This window comes from Lithobates pipiens, unplaced genomic scaffold (assembly GCF_037356315.1).
Source record: "Lithobates pipiens isolate NorthernLeopardFrog02 unplaced genomic scaffold, aLitPip1_a1.2 Scaffold_28, whole genome shotgun sequence".
NCBI classification, from domain to species: Eukaryota; Metazoa; Chordata; class Amphibia; order Anura; family Ranidae; genus Lithobates; species Lithobates pipiens.
Genome location: NW_027507789.1, coordinates 64,662,846 through 64,684,253, shown reverse-complemented (window position 1 = coordinate 64,684,253; position 21,408 = coordinate 64,662,846). Strand labels below are relative to the sequence as shown.

General features: G+C 42.7%; 1 protein-coding gene across 1 annotated transcript in view; it reads left to right on the top strand.

Annotated features, from left to right (window-relative positions):
• The window catches only part of KCTD2 (potassium channel tetramerization domain containing 2), a 47,524-nt gene that overhangs the window by 7,731 nt on the left and 18,385 nt on the right, over positions 1-21,408 (top strand). The window contains exons 4-5 of the mRNA XM_077459329.1: positions 2,307-2,402; positions 20,404-20,529. Of these exons, the coding sequence (XP_077315455.1) occupies positions 2,307-2,402; positions 20,404-20,529 (222 nt within the window). The remainder of the gene's footprint in view (positions 1-2,306; positions 2,403-20,403; positions 20,530-21,408) is intronic.

The following is a 21,408-nucleotide window of genomic DNA, read 5'->3' as shown; positions in this document are numbered from 1 at the left end:
AAGGTGATTTTTATCAAAACTAAACAAGTAAGTGCACTTTCTCAGGCAGCGATCAGCTGCCTGTGTTAAGTAACATCTGACAAGCTAAACATGTATCTGAGGGTTTACAACCACTTTAAGGTTGCAGTTTTTTTGTTTCTACATTTAACATTTGCTGGTTAGCTAATGCGCCTAAAAACAGCTTGCATGTCCTTTCATGTAGTGGCTCCTGAAAACTGCCTTGTAGATTTTCTGGCTTTTTTATTAAACCCTAATTTGTTCACTTCACTTGACTAGAAACAACAGTCATGAGTTGAAGAAATCATGTGAGTCACTCAACAAAGTCCTCCTGTCTGTTCCAGTGGTGCATCCTCTGGCCAAGTCTTCAGTATTTGACAATTTAGGGAGTGTCAGATTCCTGTGTCCCTCGCTCTGGTTCCACCCTCCAACCCTTACATTGCTACAATGCAGCACTGATGTGGGGGTGGGAGGATGGAATCACAGCTCAGGACAGGGGACAAAAGCACCCAAAAAGCATTCTATGCTTCTGAGAGCGTTTAGGATTTTGTCAGTGAGAACAGCTATTTTCAAACTGAAGTTTATTTTGCTTATATTCTGCAGTCCCTGGTTTCTCCCTTCCTGCTTCCTTAAAATGCTAATTTGATTTTATATAAAACCTTTTTGTTTTCATTAAAGTGGTTCTAAAGGCTGAAGGTTTTTTATCTTGATGCATATGCATTAAGGTAAAAAAACCTGGGCACCATCTGGATCCAGCGATGTGCATGAGAGCAGCAATTCTCTGGGGGCTCTCTATCTTCATTGGCTTACACAGCCAATGAGGAGCGGGCGGGGCAGAGCCACGCTCCTTATGTGAATTGACACACAGAGTGTGGCTCTGGAGTGAGCCTGCTCAAGTACCCCCATAGCAAGAAGCCTGTTATTGGAAGCAGGGGACAGGAGCCAGGACCACTGTCGGAGGACCCAAAAAAAGAGGATTAGGGCTGCTGTGTGCAAAACCATTGCACAGAGCAGGTGAGTTTGTGTGTGTGGTGTGTTTTTTTTTTTTTTTTTCTTTTTAATCTTTCCTCTATAAACACTTTTTAAAATACCTTTGTTATTTTAGACCAGCTGAAATCATCACTGAATCTTTTTGCTTCTCAATGCAATGCAGTCAGATCAAGGCTGCTGGGATAGGCCTGCAGGTTGCTGTATTTATCTTCCTTAAAATATCACTGCACCCTGATTGAGCACTTCTCTTTCAAGAGTCTTCAGCCCTGATGCAAGCAGTGGGCTGGCTGTTGGGAGGAATTATGCAAATATTGAAACACTTTGATCGGTGGATGTCAGTCTAAAGGAGTAGGCATTCTTGGGCAGAGTACATTTGAATGCAGATAGTTTTCTAACACCTTGATATAATGCTGACCCTCTATGGTTGAAAGAAATTAAAGGATAAGTTCACCTTTTAGGAATAATAAATGTGCACATTTTTGCAAAAAAAAGTGCATTTAATATTTTTTCTAACAGAATCCTGAAAAGCATTGCATCCATAATCGGTGGATTGCAGGTGCAGTAGCTGGCTCCTGCACACTCTTTCTTCAGCTCTGTGCCCGTACCTACGGGTTTTCAATTACAAAGCTGAAGGAAGAGTGAATGGTACCGCAGTAACAGACAGAACTTGCAGTTTCCCCTTTTGCAGATCCCTGTGAATGGATGATGCGGCTCTGTGGGCGGAGCCCTGCACAGCTGCGTCGTTTTTAATATGTGGCAGAGGGTGCGGGAAGAGGATCCCTTGCACACTGTAACAATGGAATGGGTGAGGGGGGTGAGCAGGGCATGAGCTGGAACATATTACATGTTCACTAAATTTGGATGTAACATATTCCAAAGGTGAACTCTGCCTTTAAATTCAGTGAATAAAGGGTAGGCCAAGGACAGTCTGGTTGGGGAGAAAAGGCTAGATGATGATGGATCTCAGCCTATATATGAGGCAGGCACTATCTGACTTGTTGCAGCTTCTAATGCACAATATAAGAAGACTGCAGTGTGCATTGAAATTAGAATATGCAGTTTGAGTACAAGACAGGAGCCTGTATGACACTGCAAGACTGCAGGTAAGGCTGGGTTTCAGCATCAGTTCTAGGTGACTGACATGGTCACTTTAGGAATTTAACCTTTACAACATGCAACAGTACATTCAATACATACATTTGTTTGGCTTAGTACTTTTTTTTTTTTTTTTTTTTTTTTAACTACCCTTGTATTTGTTGGGTTGTGCACATAGGTATATTCAAATTAACAGTGCTAATAGCTTTAACACTTTTTACCAGGGTCCTGTGAAACATGTATACAGAGTGTTACAGTGCCAGGAGGAGGAGCTTACACAGATGGTGTCCACCATGTCTGATGGGTGGAAGTTTGAACAGGTGAGTGCATGAAATAAAGATTTGTCATATTGGTATACAATAAAAGCTTTATTATTTTTTGTTTTGAGGTCTTATGTGAAAGGCCTCTGTACTTAAGAATGTACTATTTCTATACAAACAAATCCATATGCCACTATGCGAGTATGGATATCATACCATTAAAGAGGTGGTAAACCTATGACTTGGAATATGGATAAAGCATATCCTCTTATAGTGTGTACTCCAGAGCACTAAGTGTCATTTCTGTCTGCTCCCCTGTTCCTCTCTCTGCATAAGTTGCTTCTGACAAGTTTTCCTGGCACCAAAAGAAAGGAGGTGATGGGGTAGAGCTCCAGCACATAGTCTGTGATTGAAAGCCTCAATTCTATTCCTGTGTGCTTTGTTATGGGGGCGTGTACTACAAAAACCAAACAAATGAGGGCTCACCAGCCTAGTGGTTTCTCCCACAGCATTTATTTAAGATCAGCAAAAATAATACTCACAAATGTGAATTAAAATTGCTCATCAAGCTACTCATCTATACAGTGGCGTAACTAGAACCTTCAGGGCCCCAATGCAAGAAACCATGAAGGGCCCCCCCTGAACCCCAGCCAGGGCCCTTCCCTGCGAGTTCAGCGGTGGAACTCCAGGGCGTGGTCACAGGTATGACCTTTGTGAGCCCTGTAGTTCCACCACTGGCATCGGTAGTTTTTTTTATTATTTATTTTTTTATTTTTAGGTGCCCCATTGGGGGACTGTCCCTAGGCAGGATGGGGTCCCCGTCCCCAGAAGAGATGAGGTCCTTTTCTCCAGGGCAGATGAAGTTACTGCCCCCAGGTAAGAAGGGGGTCCCTGTCCCCAGGGGAGGTGGGGGTCCCTGTCCTCACATGAGAAGGGGCCCCTGTCCCCAGGGGGAGATGAAGGGGGTAAGTAATGGTGTGTGGGGGATGGGGTCCTCTGACTCACCATGATCAAGCTGTAGGCCACGCACTCATCCATGTTGGCCTGGGCTCCATCCAGTGTGCTGGACGGGGGATCAGCATATTTCCCAGAAAGACCTTTCATCATCTGTGTATGACGGGGGAGGAGGGGGGCTGGCAGACAAGCCTGCAGTGTCCTCCGGGGGGCTCTCATAGGGCTGCACTGCATCTGTGTGCTTAAAGTTTGTTTACCCAGGAGAAGTATGCAGTGCAGTGTGGGCCGGACTCGGGGGGGGCGGGACTCTGGCTGGGGAGAACAGACATCAGACTGAGCGGCAATGCATGGAGTAGGAGAGGGGTACTCTGAGGAGCCGGCTGAGGACACAGGTCATGCGAGGAATGCACAACTAAAGAGCAGCCAGTGCGATAGTCGGGAATGGAGCTCTGCTAGTCACCCTCCACCTCCAGCCACCCGTGGGCATGGTGCACTGGTACCCCTAGCTGCCTATGCTGCTGCCGGCCATATGTAGAGGGGGCTGCATGGGCCCCCTGCAGCACAGGGCCCAGTTGCGGTCGCGACTGCTGCCCCCCCTATAGTTACGCCCCTGCATCTATAGCCCAGTAGTCCTAAACTTGGCACACTCGAGTGCAGGGGGACCTCACCGGGCTCCTTAATGGCTAACACATTTTGAAGCACCTTCATTAGAGGTTTTCCTTCGAAACACGTTGGCCATTAAGGATGGATGAGCAATTTTAATTCACATGTTTGTGAGGAGTATTCTTGTTGATCTTAAATAAATGCTGTGGGATAGTGCACTAGGCTGGTGTGCCCTCTTTTTTTTTTTTTTTTTTTTTTTTGGCTTCAGGACATCCCCAGTCCTAAAGGGCAGCAAGGCTTGAGGAATTCCCCAGCGATGTTGTCATCTTTTATACCTGTACCAGGCTATCACACTTTTATGTGCAGGTGACATTCTGACATTTAAGGAGGTGTGTCTTTTCCCTCCAATCGGCTCTCAGAGCTCTCCTCACTGAGCTCTGTAGTGTTTAATTCCAACTGTCTGCCCTTGTTTTGTGGAAGCTCAGACAAGCTTTATAAATTCTGGACTTTGAACAGATGTAGAGAATTGATGACTGCAGATAAACAGGTACAATTTATTTAGGAGGATTTGTTTCATCTATGTATCCCCTGAGGCCAGTTACTTCACTGGATTTACTACCAATTTAAGATAGTCTCACACCTATGCAGATATTTGATTTAGAATGAAGGGCCTTGGATTATAGAGTTGTGCTCTGTATAAACACTGTACACTGGTTGTTGTAGCCACTTGCATTTATTGGCTTATAGTCCTTCTACTTAAAGGATAAGTTTGCCTTTTTACAAAAATAATGCACGTTTTTTTTGCAGGTAAAAAAAATTGTGCATTTATTTTTTGTTGTAGGAGCCTGTAAAGCATTACACTAGCGATCAGCATTTTTCTGATGCTATGCGGGACTCCTACAGCACTTTCAGTGTATCTGCTTGGTCATACCTCTTACAGGCAAGCTGATACATTCTGACAGGAAGAATCAATGAACCACCACAGCGCCGTGATAGGTCTTTAAAAATGACAAGCCAACATCTGCTGAGGCTGTCAGGACTTGTAGTTCTGCATTCACAGAACACTGAAATATGTGACGTGACCGTTAAATTTTGACAGCTAGCTGGGGGAGAAGTTCCCCCGGTAGCTGTCACAACGAGGGAGCGGAGGCTGGTTCTTTTATAACATATTGCATATTACACGCTGTATATGGGTGTAACCTGTAACGTTATGAAAGGCGAACTTCTTTTACTGCTTTTACATGTTGTACTAGCAGATTAAATGGTTGCACAGAATTAATGGTTTTACTTTTCTTTGTGCACTCATATTCGTATTCGAAGGACTAACTAACCATTCAACACATCCCTAAATTTGAAAAAAGGAAATTTTGCATTTTCAGTCATCTATTCAACAAAAATATAAATTAAATGTAATGGCATACTGTGGTAAAAAGTATATCTGTTACATGGACTCAGTGACATCTTTATTCAGACAGTTCCTATAGATAAAGGTATAAAGAGAACTTCTGCTTAAATCGCCTAGGCGATCAGAGTGGAGGCAGGGGGCAGATACCTATCAAAATCGGGTACCTGCTCCCCCTTCAAAAAAAAAAAATGATGTGCCCCATATGTGCATGGTGGGTGGGTTCTGCTTTAATTCATGAATTTTAAAAAAAATTGTGACAAAAAATTACAACTTAAAATAAAATCACCATGCTTCTTAATAAACACCTCAGACTGTCTGCTTTCCAAAAAGTGACCATTTGGGGGTTATATGTACTGTTATATGTACTGTCCTGGCATTTAAGGACCTTAGTAAATTAAACAGTAAATTAGAACTGATCTAGATAGATTAGATATAATAAATTTTTTTTTTTTCGTGATTTGTAGAAACTATAATATTCACACAAACCAATTAATATACACAAAGGCCCCTTTCACACTGGGGCAGTGGATACGTCGGCGGTAAAGCGCCGCTATTTTTTAGCAGCGCTTTACCATTAATTTTGCAGCACTATTCGGCCGCTAATGGGGCGCTTTTCCCCCCCACTAGCGGCTGAGAGAATTAAAACCACCACAAAGTGCGGCTGCAGCAGCGATGTGCCGGCGGTATAGCCACACTGCCCCATTCATTTCAATACACCACACCACCGCTCCAAAGATGCTGCTAGCAGGACGTTTTCTATCTACCATCCTGCTAGCGCACCGCTCCAGTGTGAAAGCCACATTGGAAAAACAGCAGCGGCTCTTTCAGGATGCTTTGCAGCGCTATTTTTAGCGTTCTAGCACTTGCAAAGTACCCCAGTGTGAAAGGGGTCTTATTGGGAATTTATTTTACCAAAGACCTGTAGCAGAATACATTTTGGCCTAAATTTATGAGGAAATTAGATTTTTTTTTTTTTTTTTTTTTTTTTATTGGATTAGTTTTATAACCTAAAGTAGATAAAAAATAGTAAATCTTCTTCTTCTTATTATTATTTATCGATTTTATATAGCGCCAACAGTTTACGCAGCGCTTTACAATGTATAGGGGGGGAACAAAACAATTACAGTACAATACGTACAGGAGGGCCCTGCTCGTAGAGCTTACATTCTAAAGGGAGGGGGTGGTGGTTCTTATCGTACATCACGGGACACAAAGCCATAGTAGTTACTGTGTGGATTATAGGTGATGGACACTGGCATACCCTAAGACAAGAAGTCCATTCCCTATATAACCCCTCCCACTATTGGGAGTACCTTAGTTTTTTCGCCAGTGTCTAAGGTGTTGGTCACGAGTGAAGATGTGCTTTCCTGAGCTCCACTGGAGAAATCCTTGCTGGGGCTAGCTATGCAGCCGGATCCATTCAAAGTGTCTTTTAGGCTGAATTGAATAGTACCCAGGTTTCGTGTCCGAAGAAAGGAGGTTTTGCCTGTAACGCTTCTTGCTTTAGAGAGCTGGATCCCGGGATCCAGTTCTTTTGGTATTAAGGTGGGATGCTATTACAGGTCCAGGATTGTGGGTTCCCCCGAGGGTCCCCGTTCCTGAAGGTTTAACGGAACCCACTGTGAAATGTGAAGATCAGGTCTGTTTGTTTTTACCACAGAAAACCCTGCGGTGGGAAAGGTAAGTGGAATTTTCTAAGAAATTTTTGAATTTTCTTACTAAGTGTCTCCTTTACTTAGTAAATGTTGTCATGCCTAAGTGTCACCACTGGGGGCTGGGTAGATCACGTACCTTCCCATACTTCTTCAAAAGATCACTCTGTGTCTGGAGCAGCAGGCTTCTTTCTTTATTTTTTTTCTCCAGCTAGCAGGCAGACCTCCGGTAAGTCTGGAGGGGTTTTCCACTTCTCCAGACACACCCCACCTGGGCTGTACTCTCCCCCTCTTCACAAGGTAAGAGCATTAGGAGAGAAAAAAAAAATCAGCACGCCTCCCTACTCGGCGGTGGCTTCCAGGTACCCTCCTCGCAATTTCTCCTTTACAGAACGATTCCGTAGGATCAGAGGCGCGCACTTGTGCAGGAAAACTGAAAAAAAAGAAAAGAAAAGGAGGGCGTGGGGCTTAGCACAGCGTTGGCGTGCTCCAATGTCCAGTGCGGGAGTGTACTTTTTAAAAGCTCCATTGTTGCTGCTGCAAGCTGGGACATGAGCAAAGAGGGGCATGAAAGAATTTTGTTGACACCAGGCATTCCTTTTGATACATTTACTATTGCATCAGGCTGAGCATTAAAGTGGTTGTAAACCCTTACAAACCACTTTGACCTACAGGTAAGCCCAAGAAATATCTCCTAAACCTACACGGAGCAATTGAAACTGCCTTTATCCTCTGTAAATAAAAACTTGACTTTTCCGGTAGACAATAATCAAATGCTGAAGGATCCAACGGATAAGAAGTTGGAATTTAAAAACAACACCAATATTTCTCTGGCAGGTTCAGTGGTTCAGTCTGCACTGGCAGCGATCGGTGTATGTCAGTCCTTAAAAGACCAGTTTAAACAGGTGCTCAAGATTATTCCTGATCAGCAGGCCCAAGATTTGGCCGGGATATCAGAGGCGTTATGTTTTACAATAGACGCTATGAGAGATAGTATTCTCCAGGCCTCACATCTTATGCTCGGGCTGGTGTATGTGCATAGAGTTCTATGGTTGAAAAATTGGTCAGCCGAAGCGCCATGCAAAAAGCTCTTGGCTAGTTTTACATTTCATGGTGAACGGTTGTTTGGGGACGATCTGGATAAATACATCCAAAGAATTTCTAATAGAAAAAGTTGCTTCTACCAGTTAAGAGGTTTAAATGTTTTTTTCTTTTAAACAAGCTTCTTCTCGAGTGCCAGGAGCATCAACCTCTAGGCGGTCACGATGGCCTCCACCGTCAAGTTCAAGAGGTAAACCTCAGGGTCAACCCCAGAGACAAAAGAGGCCCTGGGGGAGGAAACCCACAAAACAAAATACTAAAATCTCCTTATGAAGGGGTGCCCTGATCGCTTGAGTGGGGGGGAAGACTTCTGCAGTTCTCAAGGGTCTGGCAGGAACAGTGTCGACAAATGGGTGGCTTCTTCAATATCTCTAGGATACAAACTAGAGTTCTGAGAGTTCCAGTCTCCTCGTTTTCTCAGATCAAACGTTCCCAGAGATCCAGAAAAAGATGAGTCTCTTTCTTGCTTTGGACCATCTCTTGTCTCGAAAGGTGATATGGGTGGTCCCCATGGAAGAGCGAGGGTTAGGGTTTTATTCAAACATTTTTAACCAAACAGGGATGTCAGACCCATTTTATATCTTAAAGATCTAAACCGGGTTTTTGAATATCCGCTTTTTTCTAATTGAGTCAATCCAATCAATGGTCTCTATTCTACAAGGTGGAGAACTACTAGCGTTAATCGACATCAAGGATGCTTACCTCCATGTACCTATATTTTTCCCGCTCACCAGAAATATCTACACTTCGAGATAGAAAATCTTAATTTTCAGTTTGTAGCTCTGCATTTCGGTCTAGCTACTGCACCTCGAGTGTTTACAAAGGTCCTGGCTTTCCCCCTTCTAGCTCACTTAGACAATCTACTCTTGATAGATCAGTCGGTAGCCTGCTTAAACCAAAGTTTGGTCACCATGGTCCGCTACCTGGAATACCTAGGTTGGATTCTCAACCTAGCGAAATATTCCTTTAAAACCATCAAAGAGATTGAAGTACCGTATTTATCGGCGTATAACATGCACTTTTTCCCCCTTAAAATCGGGGGAAAGTCGTGGGTGCGTGTTATACGCCGATTCCCACTGTCTGAGTCAAAAATACCGAGCGCCGCCGAAAAAGACCGAGCCGACTGCTCGGCTCCGCTCATAGTCCCGCCTCCCTGCTGTTTCTGGAGCGAGCGATGCCGAAAAAGACCGAGCCGACTGTACTGTGTATTCGGCTTGGCTCGGCTCGCAGTCCCGCCCAGTATGGCTTGGCTCGGTCTTTTTCAGCGGCGCTCGTTCGGTCTGTCTCGGCGGTGGGATATTTAAACATGGGCAAGGCTGCAAACGGCGCTGGGCAAGCTGGAAATGACACTGGCAAGCTGCAAATGACACTCTGCAAGGCTGCAAACGGCGCTGGGCAAGCTGCAAATGATGCTGGGCAAGCTGCAAATGACACTGATCATTCTGATAAGGCTGCATTGACGGGCATTTAAATGTTTTTTTTTTTTTTTTTCTCCTTAAACTTCCCTCCTAAAACTTTTTCCTTAAAATGCCCTCCTAAACTTGGGGTGCGTGTTATACGCCGGTGCGTGTTATACCCCGATAAATACGGTACTTGGGTCTGATCATAGATACAGCTCAGAAGAGGGTGTTTTTGCCCCAGGTAAAGATCAGTTCCATAAGGGAACTGTTTCAGGTGGTCAAAGGAAAGAAGAATCCTTTTGTTTGACTTTGCATGAGTTTGTTGGGAAAGATGGTGGCTTAATTTGAGGCCATTCCTTATGCTCAGTTTCAGTTTTCGAGACTGCTGCAAAACAGTATCCTATCAACTTGAAACAAGAAGGTCCAAGCTCTAGACTTCCCAATGCGTTTATCCTCAAAAGTGCGTCAAAGCCTCCGTTGGTTGATAACCAATAATCTCCAAAAAGGGAATTCCTTTCTACCAGTTACCTGGAAAGTGGTAACAAAAGATACCAGCCTTCTGGGCTGGGGAGCAGTTGTAGAAGAAGCGTCTGTCCAGGAAAGATGGTCCAAATCAGAAATGACCTTGCCCATCAATATTCTAGAGATTTGGGCAGCTCGTCTGGCCCTGAAAGCCTGGACGCTCAGATTACGGAATTGTCTTGTCCGGATCCTATCCGACCATGCCACAGCAGTGGCCTATATCAATAGCCAAGGGGGCACAAGAAGTTGTGCGGCCCAGAGAGAGGTGAATCATATTCTATCTTGGGCAGAAGACAACATTCCTTGCCTATCGGCAGTCTTCATTCCAGGATTAGAGAATTGGCAGGTGGACTACTTGTGTTGCCAACGTTTTTTTCCGGGTAAATGGTCTGTTCTCCCTGACATCTTTCTATCAATATGTCAAAGATATGGAATTCCGGACGTGAATCTGTTTGCGTCTGGGTTAAACAAAAAGATCAACAACTTTGTGTCAAGGACAAAGGATCTGCTGGCATGCGGAACAGATGCCTTGGTTTTTCCGAGGGATCAGTTTTCACTGACTTATGCGTTCCCTCCTATTCTGTTGCTTCCGCAACTTCTTTGGAGGATCAAGGAAGGGACCTACCACCACGGCCTGTCCTTCTCGAGCAAGGTCCAGTATTCCATCCTATCTTACAAATGCAAAATTTAACGGTTTGGCTATTGAGACCCACATTCTGAAGGAGCGTGGGCTGTCAGGTACAGTAGTTTCTACTTGCGTAATGGTAGGAAGCCAGCCTCCAGAGTCATATATTATAGAGTCCGGAAGGCATATGCTTTCTCGTGTGAATCCAGGGGATGGCACCCCAGGAAATATGTCATAGGTAGGATCCTTGAATTTCTACAGATGGGATTAGAAATGGAGCTGGCCTTAAGTACTATCAAAGGCCAGGTGTCTGTCTTATTTTTTCAAGGACCACTTGCTTCGCACTCTCTGGTTCATGGCTTTATTGAGGGGGGGTAATGTGGATTAATCCTCTGGTTAGGTCACCCCTTAACCCTTGGGACCTGAATTTAGTCCTGTCAGCATTACAGAAACAGCCTTTTAAGCCAATACTAGATATTCCCTTGGTCCTTTTGACAAGGAAATTAGTTTTAATGACTGCCATATCTTCTGCAGGAAGAGTATCAGAGTTGGCTGCTCTTTCTTGTAAAGAGGCATATTTGATTATTCACAAGGATAAGGTTGTATTACGTCCTCATCCTAATTTCCTACCGAAGGTAGTGTCGGGTTTTCATTTCATTTAGGACAGGCAGCATCAAAATCTACTATTTCTAAATGTATTCATCAAGTGATTGTTCAAGCTTATGGTTTAAAGAAGAAAATTACACCTTTTCATATTAAAGCGCACTCCACCAGGGCTGTTAGTACTTCCTGGGCAGTGCATCACCATGTCTCCATGGCTCAAATCCGCAAGTCCGCAAGTTGGTCTTCAGTCCATACATTTACTAGATTCTATGAAGTAGATGTAAAAGGTCATGAGGATATCGCCTTCGGGCGAAGTGTACTGTAGGCAGCAGTATAAGTCCTCTAGTCTCTTGGTGCCCTACTTTTACAACAAAATTTTACAACCGCGCTCTCCCATATACCAAACCCCAGTGAAAATCAACTATCATCTAATAAAATTAAAAGCAAAAAAATAATAATAAAAATAATAATAATAATAAAAAAAAGTGATATGTAAACACAACTAGTGTGTATACACTATAGACAATTAAGATCCAGTGCAAATAAGTTCATACACAATATAAACAATTGAATTCAAACAGATAAATAAATAGAAAGAAGTTCATTGAAATAAACATAAATAAATTCATGCAATTAATAAAAATTAATTGAAAAGCATGATACACTAAATATGTAAACAATTACATGCACACAAATAATTTATAAAGTGCTCAGAGAAAATGTGCAAACAACAATTCCTTTAGGGATACAAACACAGGTGCCCAATAGACAGACATACACAAATAAATAAATGAATAAAAATATAAAATATAAGCGTGACAGTCCGTAAGATAGAAATATTTCTCCAAAGAAAATTCAGTGTAGAGCATAAATTTCCTTCACCACCACTATCAGCACGATTGATAGTAAGAATGCGTGCTTACCAAATCCCCAAAAAAACAGGCATGTATAATCAGGAATCTCAAAGGATCATCACACCAGGACAGCATCTCATCTTTCCACATGATGGGATCATTCATAGAATATAGATAGAAACTCCCATAGCGTAAATCCGTAAATAAAATCTTTTATTAAAGCGGGAGTTCCGCCGTGTTTTTTTTTTTTTTTTTTAAAGCCAGCAGCTTCAAATACTGCAGCTGCTGACTTTTAAAATAAGGACACTTACCCGCCCAGCGCGCCCGCGATGTCGGCACCCGAAGCCGATCTCTCGATCGTCTCTCGGGTGCTGCTGCCGCCATCTTGCGTATGGGAATCAGGAAGTGGAGCCTTTTTCGGCTTCATTTCCCGCTTCCCTACTGTGTATGCGCGAGTCACGCTGCGCAAGAAGGATAGTCCCCGCTGTCTCTGGGATCCGTGTGTTTCCCAGCAGGCAGCGGGGGACTTTCGGAAAGGGGCGTAGATTCTACTTTAGGGTGGACCTCCGCTTTAAGTCATAAAAAACATACTCACAAACAGAAAAAGTCAAAACAGCCGGCAAAACGAGCGCCCAAAAGTCACGTGATAGCGTCAAGCACGCCCTACTTTTGTTGTCTCCCTCCCTTAAGTTGGCATTGCTATGGGACATCCCACATAGAAACTACTATGGCTCTGTGTCCTCTGATGTACGATAAGAAAATAGGATTTTTAAAACTGCTTACCTGTAAAATCCTTTTCTTTGAAGTATACACGTGTATTGCTTTGCTACAAAACTGAGTTACTCCCAGTAGTGGGAGGGGTTATATAGGGAGTGCACTTTTTGTTTTAGGGTGTGCCAGTGTCCACCTGAAGGTGGCCTATAGCCCACATAGTAACTACTATGGCTCTGTGTCCTGTGAGGTACTTCAAAGAAAAGGATTTTATAGGTAAGCTGTTTTAAGAATACTATTTTTGTTTTTTCAAAAATTTCGGTCTTTTTTTAGTTTATAGTTCAAAAAATAACAAACCCAGTGGTGATCAAATATCACTAAAAAAGCTCTATTTGTGACTGGGGGGAAAAAAATTATAAAAATTTCATTTGAGTACAGTTTTGCATGACCACGCAATTGCCACTTAAAGTAGTACAGTGCAGAATAGCAAAAAAAAATGCTCTGGTCTTGAAGGGGGAAAAACCTTCCAGAGGTCAAGTGGTTAATGCAAAATTTCTTCAATTGCAGAATGTTTGCGTTTGCTTGCAAGAGCCGCCAGTTTCAAATTACCCCATCTTTCAGTGCGATTTGGATAGGGATCTGAAAAGGCAATTCCATAACCCTCAAAAAAAAAATTTGGATCAGTATTGTGTTGAAGGACACATTTTAAATTGAACTTTCAAGAAGCCTCACATTCTCATCAAGCACACTTGATATATTGCAGAATTCATAGTTAACTCAATGACTGCAAGCTTCCCAGACTCCTTCCATTTTTGCCAAACATGTTTACAATTACTGTGACCAGACAACTCTATATTTGATACAGATGTCTACAGCTAATGTTCTTTTTGGATAGCGTGGTTCTGGCACACCTCCCATGCAGGTTAAATTGGTGCAGTCGCTCTCTGAATATAGATGACATGAACTGTAACAAGAGTTACCTGCCCATCCCAACAATTACATTTTGTTTTGTTTTTTGGAGACAGTTGGAAACGCTTGGCATTAAATGGTATTTAATCACCGCTGTTGTGTGGGTTTTTATTTTTTATTTTTTTATTCCATTAAAGTGTATTTTTCTCCAAAAAGTGAATATTATAGTATGTAATATTTTTGTGTTTTTATTTTTTTATAATCTGCAAAAATGTCAATAATTCTGTGTTTTTCTATCAATATGGGGTGCTGTGTGTACATTAGTGAGGAAAAAAAATGAACTTAAATGATTTTAGCAAATGGCCTCAATATAACAAAGAGTGAAAAATTTAAGGGGTCTGAATACTTTCCATCCTAGTGTGTGAAAAAAAAATATATATATATATATTACACACTGGAACAGAAAGTATTCAGACCCCTTAAATTTTTTGTTGACATTTTTGCAGATTTATTAAAAAAGAAAAATGGAAATATTACAATATAAATATAAATATATATATATATATATATATATATATATATATATATATATATATATATATATATATATATATATATATCTATATCTATATCTATATATCATTTTTTTTTTGTGCGTGTATGTTTGGGGATTTAAGTAATTTTCTAGATACTGATTTTTACTTGTAAATAAAGTGTCAAAGAGTTTCAGAAAAAGAGACCACCGCCTGTGGAAGGTAGAGGTGCACATCTTCACTGGTCTCACGATTCTATTCCGCGATGCATCATGATTACCGAGAAGTTCTCAATTCAGCTTGGGCCGCCTAGGTGGGCCTTCCTCCCTGCAATCTTCTGGGACACATCACGGGTCCCAAAAGATTGCCTGGCTTTGCAGGACAGTGCAGTGAGACATGCGCACCCGGCTTTGAAGCTGCAAGATGTCACAGCTGTAGTGATGTCCAGTTCATGAACGAATCGTTCTTTTGAATCGATTCTTTTCAGTGAACTGGATGAATCGATTCATCTGAGTGAACTGATTCGTTTGAAACCGTTCATTATGCAGTCAGTACATAGAGTAGGCCTGGTAATATGATCCTAGAGTGAGAGAGCTCCGTCCCTCCATGCAACCAATCAGCTGACTCAAAGCACAGTGACACTCAGGAACTGGATACAAACTTAAAACAAGAGTCAGGAGTACACAGTACACCGAGTTAAAGAATCATACAAGTTACCGAGTTAAAGAATCATATCAGTTTTTAGAACACAGTACACTGAAAGAACCACCTGTAAAACAATACACTAAACCAATGAGGTAGCAGCAGTGATCAGGTGGTACGGACAGCCTAAGGCCCTTTCACACTCGTGCAAATTGTCCTGCGACTTGAGACTGCAAAGTCGCATGACAAGTCATACCCCGTGATTTCCAACGAGTTCAGTTCATATCTGTCCAACTTTGATGCAACTTGTGGCAGAGACCTCAAGATTACACAGACATTGCTTCAAGTCGTGGCAAAAATCATGGCAAAAGCACTTGACTTTCAAGTCGCACAAGTGTGAAAATGGCCTTAACGATTGAATTTTACTACCAGGGGTACTTCGCCCATGGTAGTGGTAGTAAAATCTGATCATCATTACTGCGCATGCGCTGTAAAGGCTACGGGCAAATCTGATGGCTAGCAATGTTAACTGTGAAGTTGGCCCATCAGAATGCAGTTCACATGCACAAAAACCCACTTTTCATTTAGGCTCCATTTCCACTTGTGCAACTTGTCCTGCGACTTTGTACTCTATGATTTCCAATGAGTATTATTCATATCTGTGCGACTTCAAAGTAGTCCCTGCACTACTTTGGTCCCACTTTGATGCAACTTGAGATCCATAGACCTCCGGGATATACAGGCATTGCTTTAAAGTCGCATCAAAATTGCGGCAGAATTGTGCAACTTTCAGGCTGCGTTAGCCTCAAAAGCCTGAAAGTTGCACGATTCTGCCGCGACTTGAAGCAATGCCTGTGTATTCTGGAGGTTTACATTAAAATGGGACCAAAGTAGTGCAGGGACTACTTTGAAGTCGCTGTGACTTGAAGTCGCACAGATATGAATGGTACTCATTGGAAATCGGGTACTTCTTGTCATGCAACTTTGCAGTCCCAAGTCGCAGGACAAGCTGCACAAGTGGAAACGGAGCCTAAATGAAAAGCCGGGTTTGTGTGCATGTGAACTGCATTCTGGGGAAACTTCACAGTTAACATTGCTATCCATCAAATTTGCGGAAACCTAGGCTCAGGGCCAGTTCACACTGCTGCATAGTGCAAAATCGCATGTGATTTGCACTGCAGTGCAAATCACAGGCGATGTCCGTGCAATGCGATTTCAGCCATACAGATAGTATGGCTGAAATCGTATCGCATTCGAACTAAACTCGCACAGGACCCTTTTTTTGGTCGTCACCAGAATCGGATCGCATAGCACCCATGCGATCCGATTCATGTCCAAACTGACCCTTTGCAGTGCGACATGCGAGCTGAAATGGGGGTGTCATTAACATTGTATGACACTCCCCAGCAGTTCGCATATGTCGTTGTGAACTGTTGTGCGAGTCAGGTGCGATGCAGGTACCCGTAGTGGAATCGCAGGGTTCCCGCATCGCACAAGTGTGAACCCAGCCTAACACAGCTGTTTGTGTGTCACCAAAATTCATGACACTGAGCTAATCTGACAACAATAGACTTGTGCTCTGCACCAATCAACTAAATCAAAGTAAATGTCCCCAGGACCTGCCAACCTCCTGAGTGAATCAGTCTTCTGATTCTAATCATTTAATATGGTTGAATCAGAGCTTCGGTTCACTTGCTTGTCAGTAGACTCAGCAAGTGAACCGAAGAATCGATTCATTTCAGTGAGCAGTTCGAAATGAACCGATTCACTTTAAAGATCCGGACTTCCCATCACTACACAGCTGGATGCTCACAGTAGTAATGTGGACAGACGGGGGTGAAGGTAGAGTTTGGATGGCCACGTCACTGGATTGTGGGACAGGTAAGTGTCTTTATTAAAAGTCAGAAGATACTTTTTTTTTTTTGTAGTGGCTGACTTTTAATAAACAAAAAATTGACTGGAACTCCGCTTTGCGTTAAAAATAACCTCACTCCCTTAAAAAGTGCACTATAGGGTACAGGCATTTACATACACTGCTGCTATTAGGTGGGATAGAATCCACAGCTGACAAACGGCCCTGTGAAGTTCCTTGTACTGTCTCTGTGCTGACAGTTCCCTGGCTTCCCTGTTTGCACCTTCCAGCACACTAGGAGTTAACACAGTGGAGTTCACACATGAATTGCAAATTTATGATAAGTCAAAGGCAAAACATGATTATACTCTCTCATTGAAGTCATCCATCTGCACCAAAATCCAAGAAACCAACTACAAAATACTGACAAGATGGTATCGCACCCCGCAGATGCTACATAAATTTTATCCCGAGGTGCCCGATCATTGCTGGAGATGCCAGGAGGAGGGCGGTACGATGCTACATGTTTTCTGGTCCTGACGAGGATAGCTCCATACTGGAAGGAAGTGCGGAACATTGTTCAAAAATTTACTGACTATAATATACCCGGCTTTCTTCTTACTACACATTACAACTATTCCAGCTAAAAAATACAAGAAATCAATTCTACGACATTTAATCAACGCCGCTAAGGCATGTATCCCCCTTTAAGTGGAAAGACGTATCACCCACTTCAGTTGGCTACACAAAGTGGAAGAGATCAGTAAAGAGATGGAATATATGTATCTTCTCTAAAGAAGGTCTAAATCTACTCAGATCATAGAGCATAGATACCGTACCTAGCCGCCCAAAGATTGGGCATCCTCGTCTCTCCCAGGGTTCCCCCAATGAGACTCGGGGGATCACAAATCCGAGTGAGGGGCCAATCCCGGCCCCTTACCACGTGATCTGCTGTCAGCCAACGACAGCTGATCACATGATGTAAACAGAGGTTCTTCTTCTCTCTTCACTCTTCACCAGAGAGAATAGGTTCAGAAATGGCTGTTGCTAGGCAGATCGTCCTAATCTGCCTCTTCCTATTACGTGGTGATCTTCGGACTTCTCCTCCTCGCGTTGTCTTCTAGTGAATGGGGCACGGTGTGTTGTGGGAACTGTGTGTCCCACAACACAGCGCGACTCACACGTGGGCAGTGAAGCTGCAAGGCTCCACTGCTTGTTTCCCTTACTTTGAATGGCGCTGGGACAGGTCGGCCAACATCGTGGGCACCCTAGAAAGGTAAGTGCTTATTAAAAGTCAGCAGCTACAGTGTTTGTAGCTGCTGACTTTAAATTATTATTTTTTGGCCCACCACTTTAAACCCCCTTCCTAACCAGACCAATTTTCAGCTTTCGGTGCTCTCACACTTTGAATGACAATTACTCAGTCATGCAACACAGTACCCATATCAAATGTTTGTCCTTTTTTTTCACAAAAATGAAGCTCTCTTTTGGTGGTATTTAATCACCGCCGTTTTTTATTTTTTTTGCGCTATAAATCAAAAAAGACTGAAAATTCGGTAAAAAAAAAATGAAAAAATTATTTTTCTGTTAAAATTTTATTGGCGAGTATTGGCAGAGTATTACAGTGTTGCAGAGTATTGTCACTGAGCAGCATTGTGGGCACGACACATCCAGCCCACAGTGCTGCTGCACTCTCTCCCCTCTTTGTCCCCTCTCGGTACAGAGAGGGGAGGGAGGAACCGGTGTCATGACGTGACTTTGACAGAGCGATCACTTGGTAAACAGCCGCTATCAGCAGCCGTTTACCTTGATCCGTGATGCGCTGGGTCCTCCAGACCCAGCAGTCACGGATGTTCCCAGGTGTGCGTGGGAGCATGATTCTGGGAGGACGACCCACGGACGTCCACCCAGAATAAGCCGACCGTGCTGTAGCCGTCTTTCGGCTATGGCCCGGTCGGCAAGTGGTTAAAATGATGTAAAGTGTTTTCCCAATTGTGGTTTAAGGACCCTAAAGTGAAGGATGTGTGTGAAAAATGAGCGGCATTAATGCCTAAGAGGGTAAGGGCATAAATTAAAGCTAAGGGAGGCCATAACAATCAACTACTGACCGATAGTTAAAAAAATACTTTATAAACTTGAAATTGTCTCATTGTAACATCATGTTTGTCCCAAATAATTTGCACAGTACTGTATAGTGGCATCTATGCTTTGTCAAGTCAAAGCATAGATGGCTGATCGGGGTATATACTACTTCTCTTTATTAACCACTTCATTAGCCAGCCATAGTCATATGACATCCACAGATGGGCTCTCCCATCCTGGGCAGGCGTCATGGTGTCCTCACCTTCTTGCTGCTACTGCTCCTGAGCGACGATTGGGGTTGAGGCTTGTCCCTCGGACAAAGCCTAGCCCCAATCGGGGTAAAGAGCCAATAAAATTGGCTCTTTACAACATGACTGGCTGTGTCCAATCACAGGCGGTCATTACTGGGTTCTCCTCCTTACACACCAATCCAGTGTGAGGAGGAGATCGCAGTTAACAGTTACAGTTTACTGTAAATATTACCTGTGCCCAGATTGCCCTCCTGAATAAAGAGGACCTGTCATCAATACCATCTGAGTACCTGTCACCATCCATCCCATCTAAGTACCTGTCGTCCATCTGTCCCATGAGAGTACCTGTCCCGTGAGCCCATCAGGAGTACCTGCCTGTGCAGCCCATTAGTCCCTGACATGCAGCCCATCAGTGTCACCCATCATACAGCCACTATGTCCTGGAAAAGGTATACGCTCCAGAAGAGGCATATCAAATACCGAGTCTGACCAATGAGAGCAGTGGGGAGCTCTCCCTGCCCAGTTACAGTTCTGATTCCATTCTGGTTTGGAATATGAGTCCGTCAAATGCAGTACATCAGGATCAGAATCAGAGGAGCAAGTAGTCCGTCCAAAAAGACCAGGCAGCTTTCAGCAGTGCCAGACACCCCCCCAAAAAGAAAAAAAAAGTGTATGCCTCCTTATTAAATACCTTGGAATTTCTACTTTACAAAAAGGGGTCATTTGGGGATTATTTGTACTTTCCTGGCTTGCTAGGGTCTCAAGAAATGAGATAGGCCTTCAGTACATCAGGTGTGATCAATTTTCAATGAGTTGCACCATAGCTTGTAGACTCTATAACTTTCACAGAGACTAAATAATATACACTAATTTGGGCTATTTTTACTAAAGATATGTAACAGTGTACATTTTGGCCCAAATTTATGAAGAAAAATGACTTCTTTGCAAATTTTCACAACAGAAACTAAAAACTTTTTATCGCCCTACATTGCAAAAAATAAAAAACTCGACAGTGATTAAATACCACCAAAAGAAATCTCTATTTATGAGAAGAAAATGATAAAAATGTTGTTTGGGTACAGTGTAGCATGACTGGGTAATTTCATTCAAAGTGTAAGAGCGCTGAAAGCTGAAAATTGGCCTGGGCAGGAAGGATGTATAAATGCCCTGTATTAAAGTGGTTAAAGGTATCCTAAAAAGATACTACCTGTATAACATAATTTTTGCGCCATAATTAATGACCTTGAGATTGAGTTGAGTTCATTTTTAGCATATTTGAATCATGTTACAACTATCATAAACTTGAATATTCTTCTCTGCCTAGAGTAATAATGTAATTGTATTTTTTTTCTTTCTTTTAAGCTTATCAATATTGGTTCTTCCTACAATTATGGGAATGAAGACCAGGCTGAGTTTCTTTGTGTCGTTTCCAGAGAGCTGAACAACTCTACAAATGGATTGGTCATTGAACCCAGTGAGAAAGCTAAAGTAAGTGCATCTGGTGAACTGTGTGTGTGCAGTATACAGTATGTATGTAAGCTTGTCTTAGTTGCAAAAAGGAAAAACAGTTTATAGGAAAACTTTTTCTCAAGCAGTTTATCAGGACATGCAGATCACTATATACTACATTTTGCTCTAAGTATTTTGTAGATTTTTACATTTAAAATAGATCTGACCTCCTAAAACCTTGGCTGCTTTGAGTACCAGTGACTTTGTCCTGTTCCAATTGCTTACTCTGAGCTATGCTTACCTTTAGGAGCATGCTACACGCATATTTAGGCGGTATCCTGTTCCTTTACATCCGCCATAGCTTGCAGTATCCAGACATTTTACCAGCAATCTGCTGATCATGGATGCAGTGCTTTACAGGATCCAATGAAAAAAATATTTTTTACCTGCAAAATGTAAATTTTTACTTTTTCAAAAAAAAAAAGTAAACTTATCCTTTTAATGACCTGCTTCCTTGGTGCTTGCTCTGAGTATTACAGTGGTCATAAAGACTAATTTTTTAACTTAATGCATTCCTTGCATTAAAATGGTTCTAAAGGCAGTACAGTTACCTCTATGTATTAGGGTAAAGTACCTTCTGGGTGCAGCTCACCCCCCCCCCCCCCCTACGTATACTGGAGCCCCATCTCGATCCAGCAATGTGCATGAGAGCAGCAGCTCTAACGGGTCTTTCTCTTTTTATTGGTTCGCACAGAAGTGGGAGCCGTTGACTCCTGCTGCTATCCATCACAGCCAGTAAGAACTACTGTGAAGGGATTGTATAGGCCAGAAGGGATTGTATGGGCAGAAAAAATAGTAGGATACCCAAATGAAGAAATAATGGGGTGTTTACAAAAAATATAAACAAAGTTTATTATA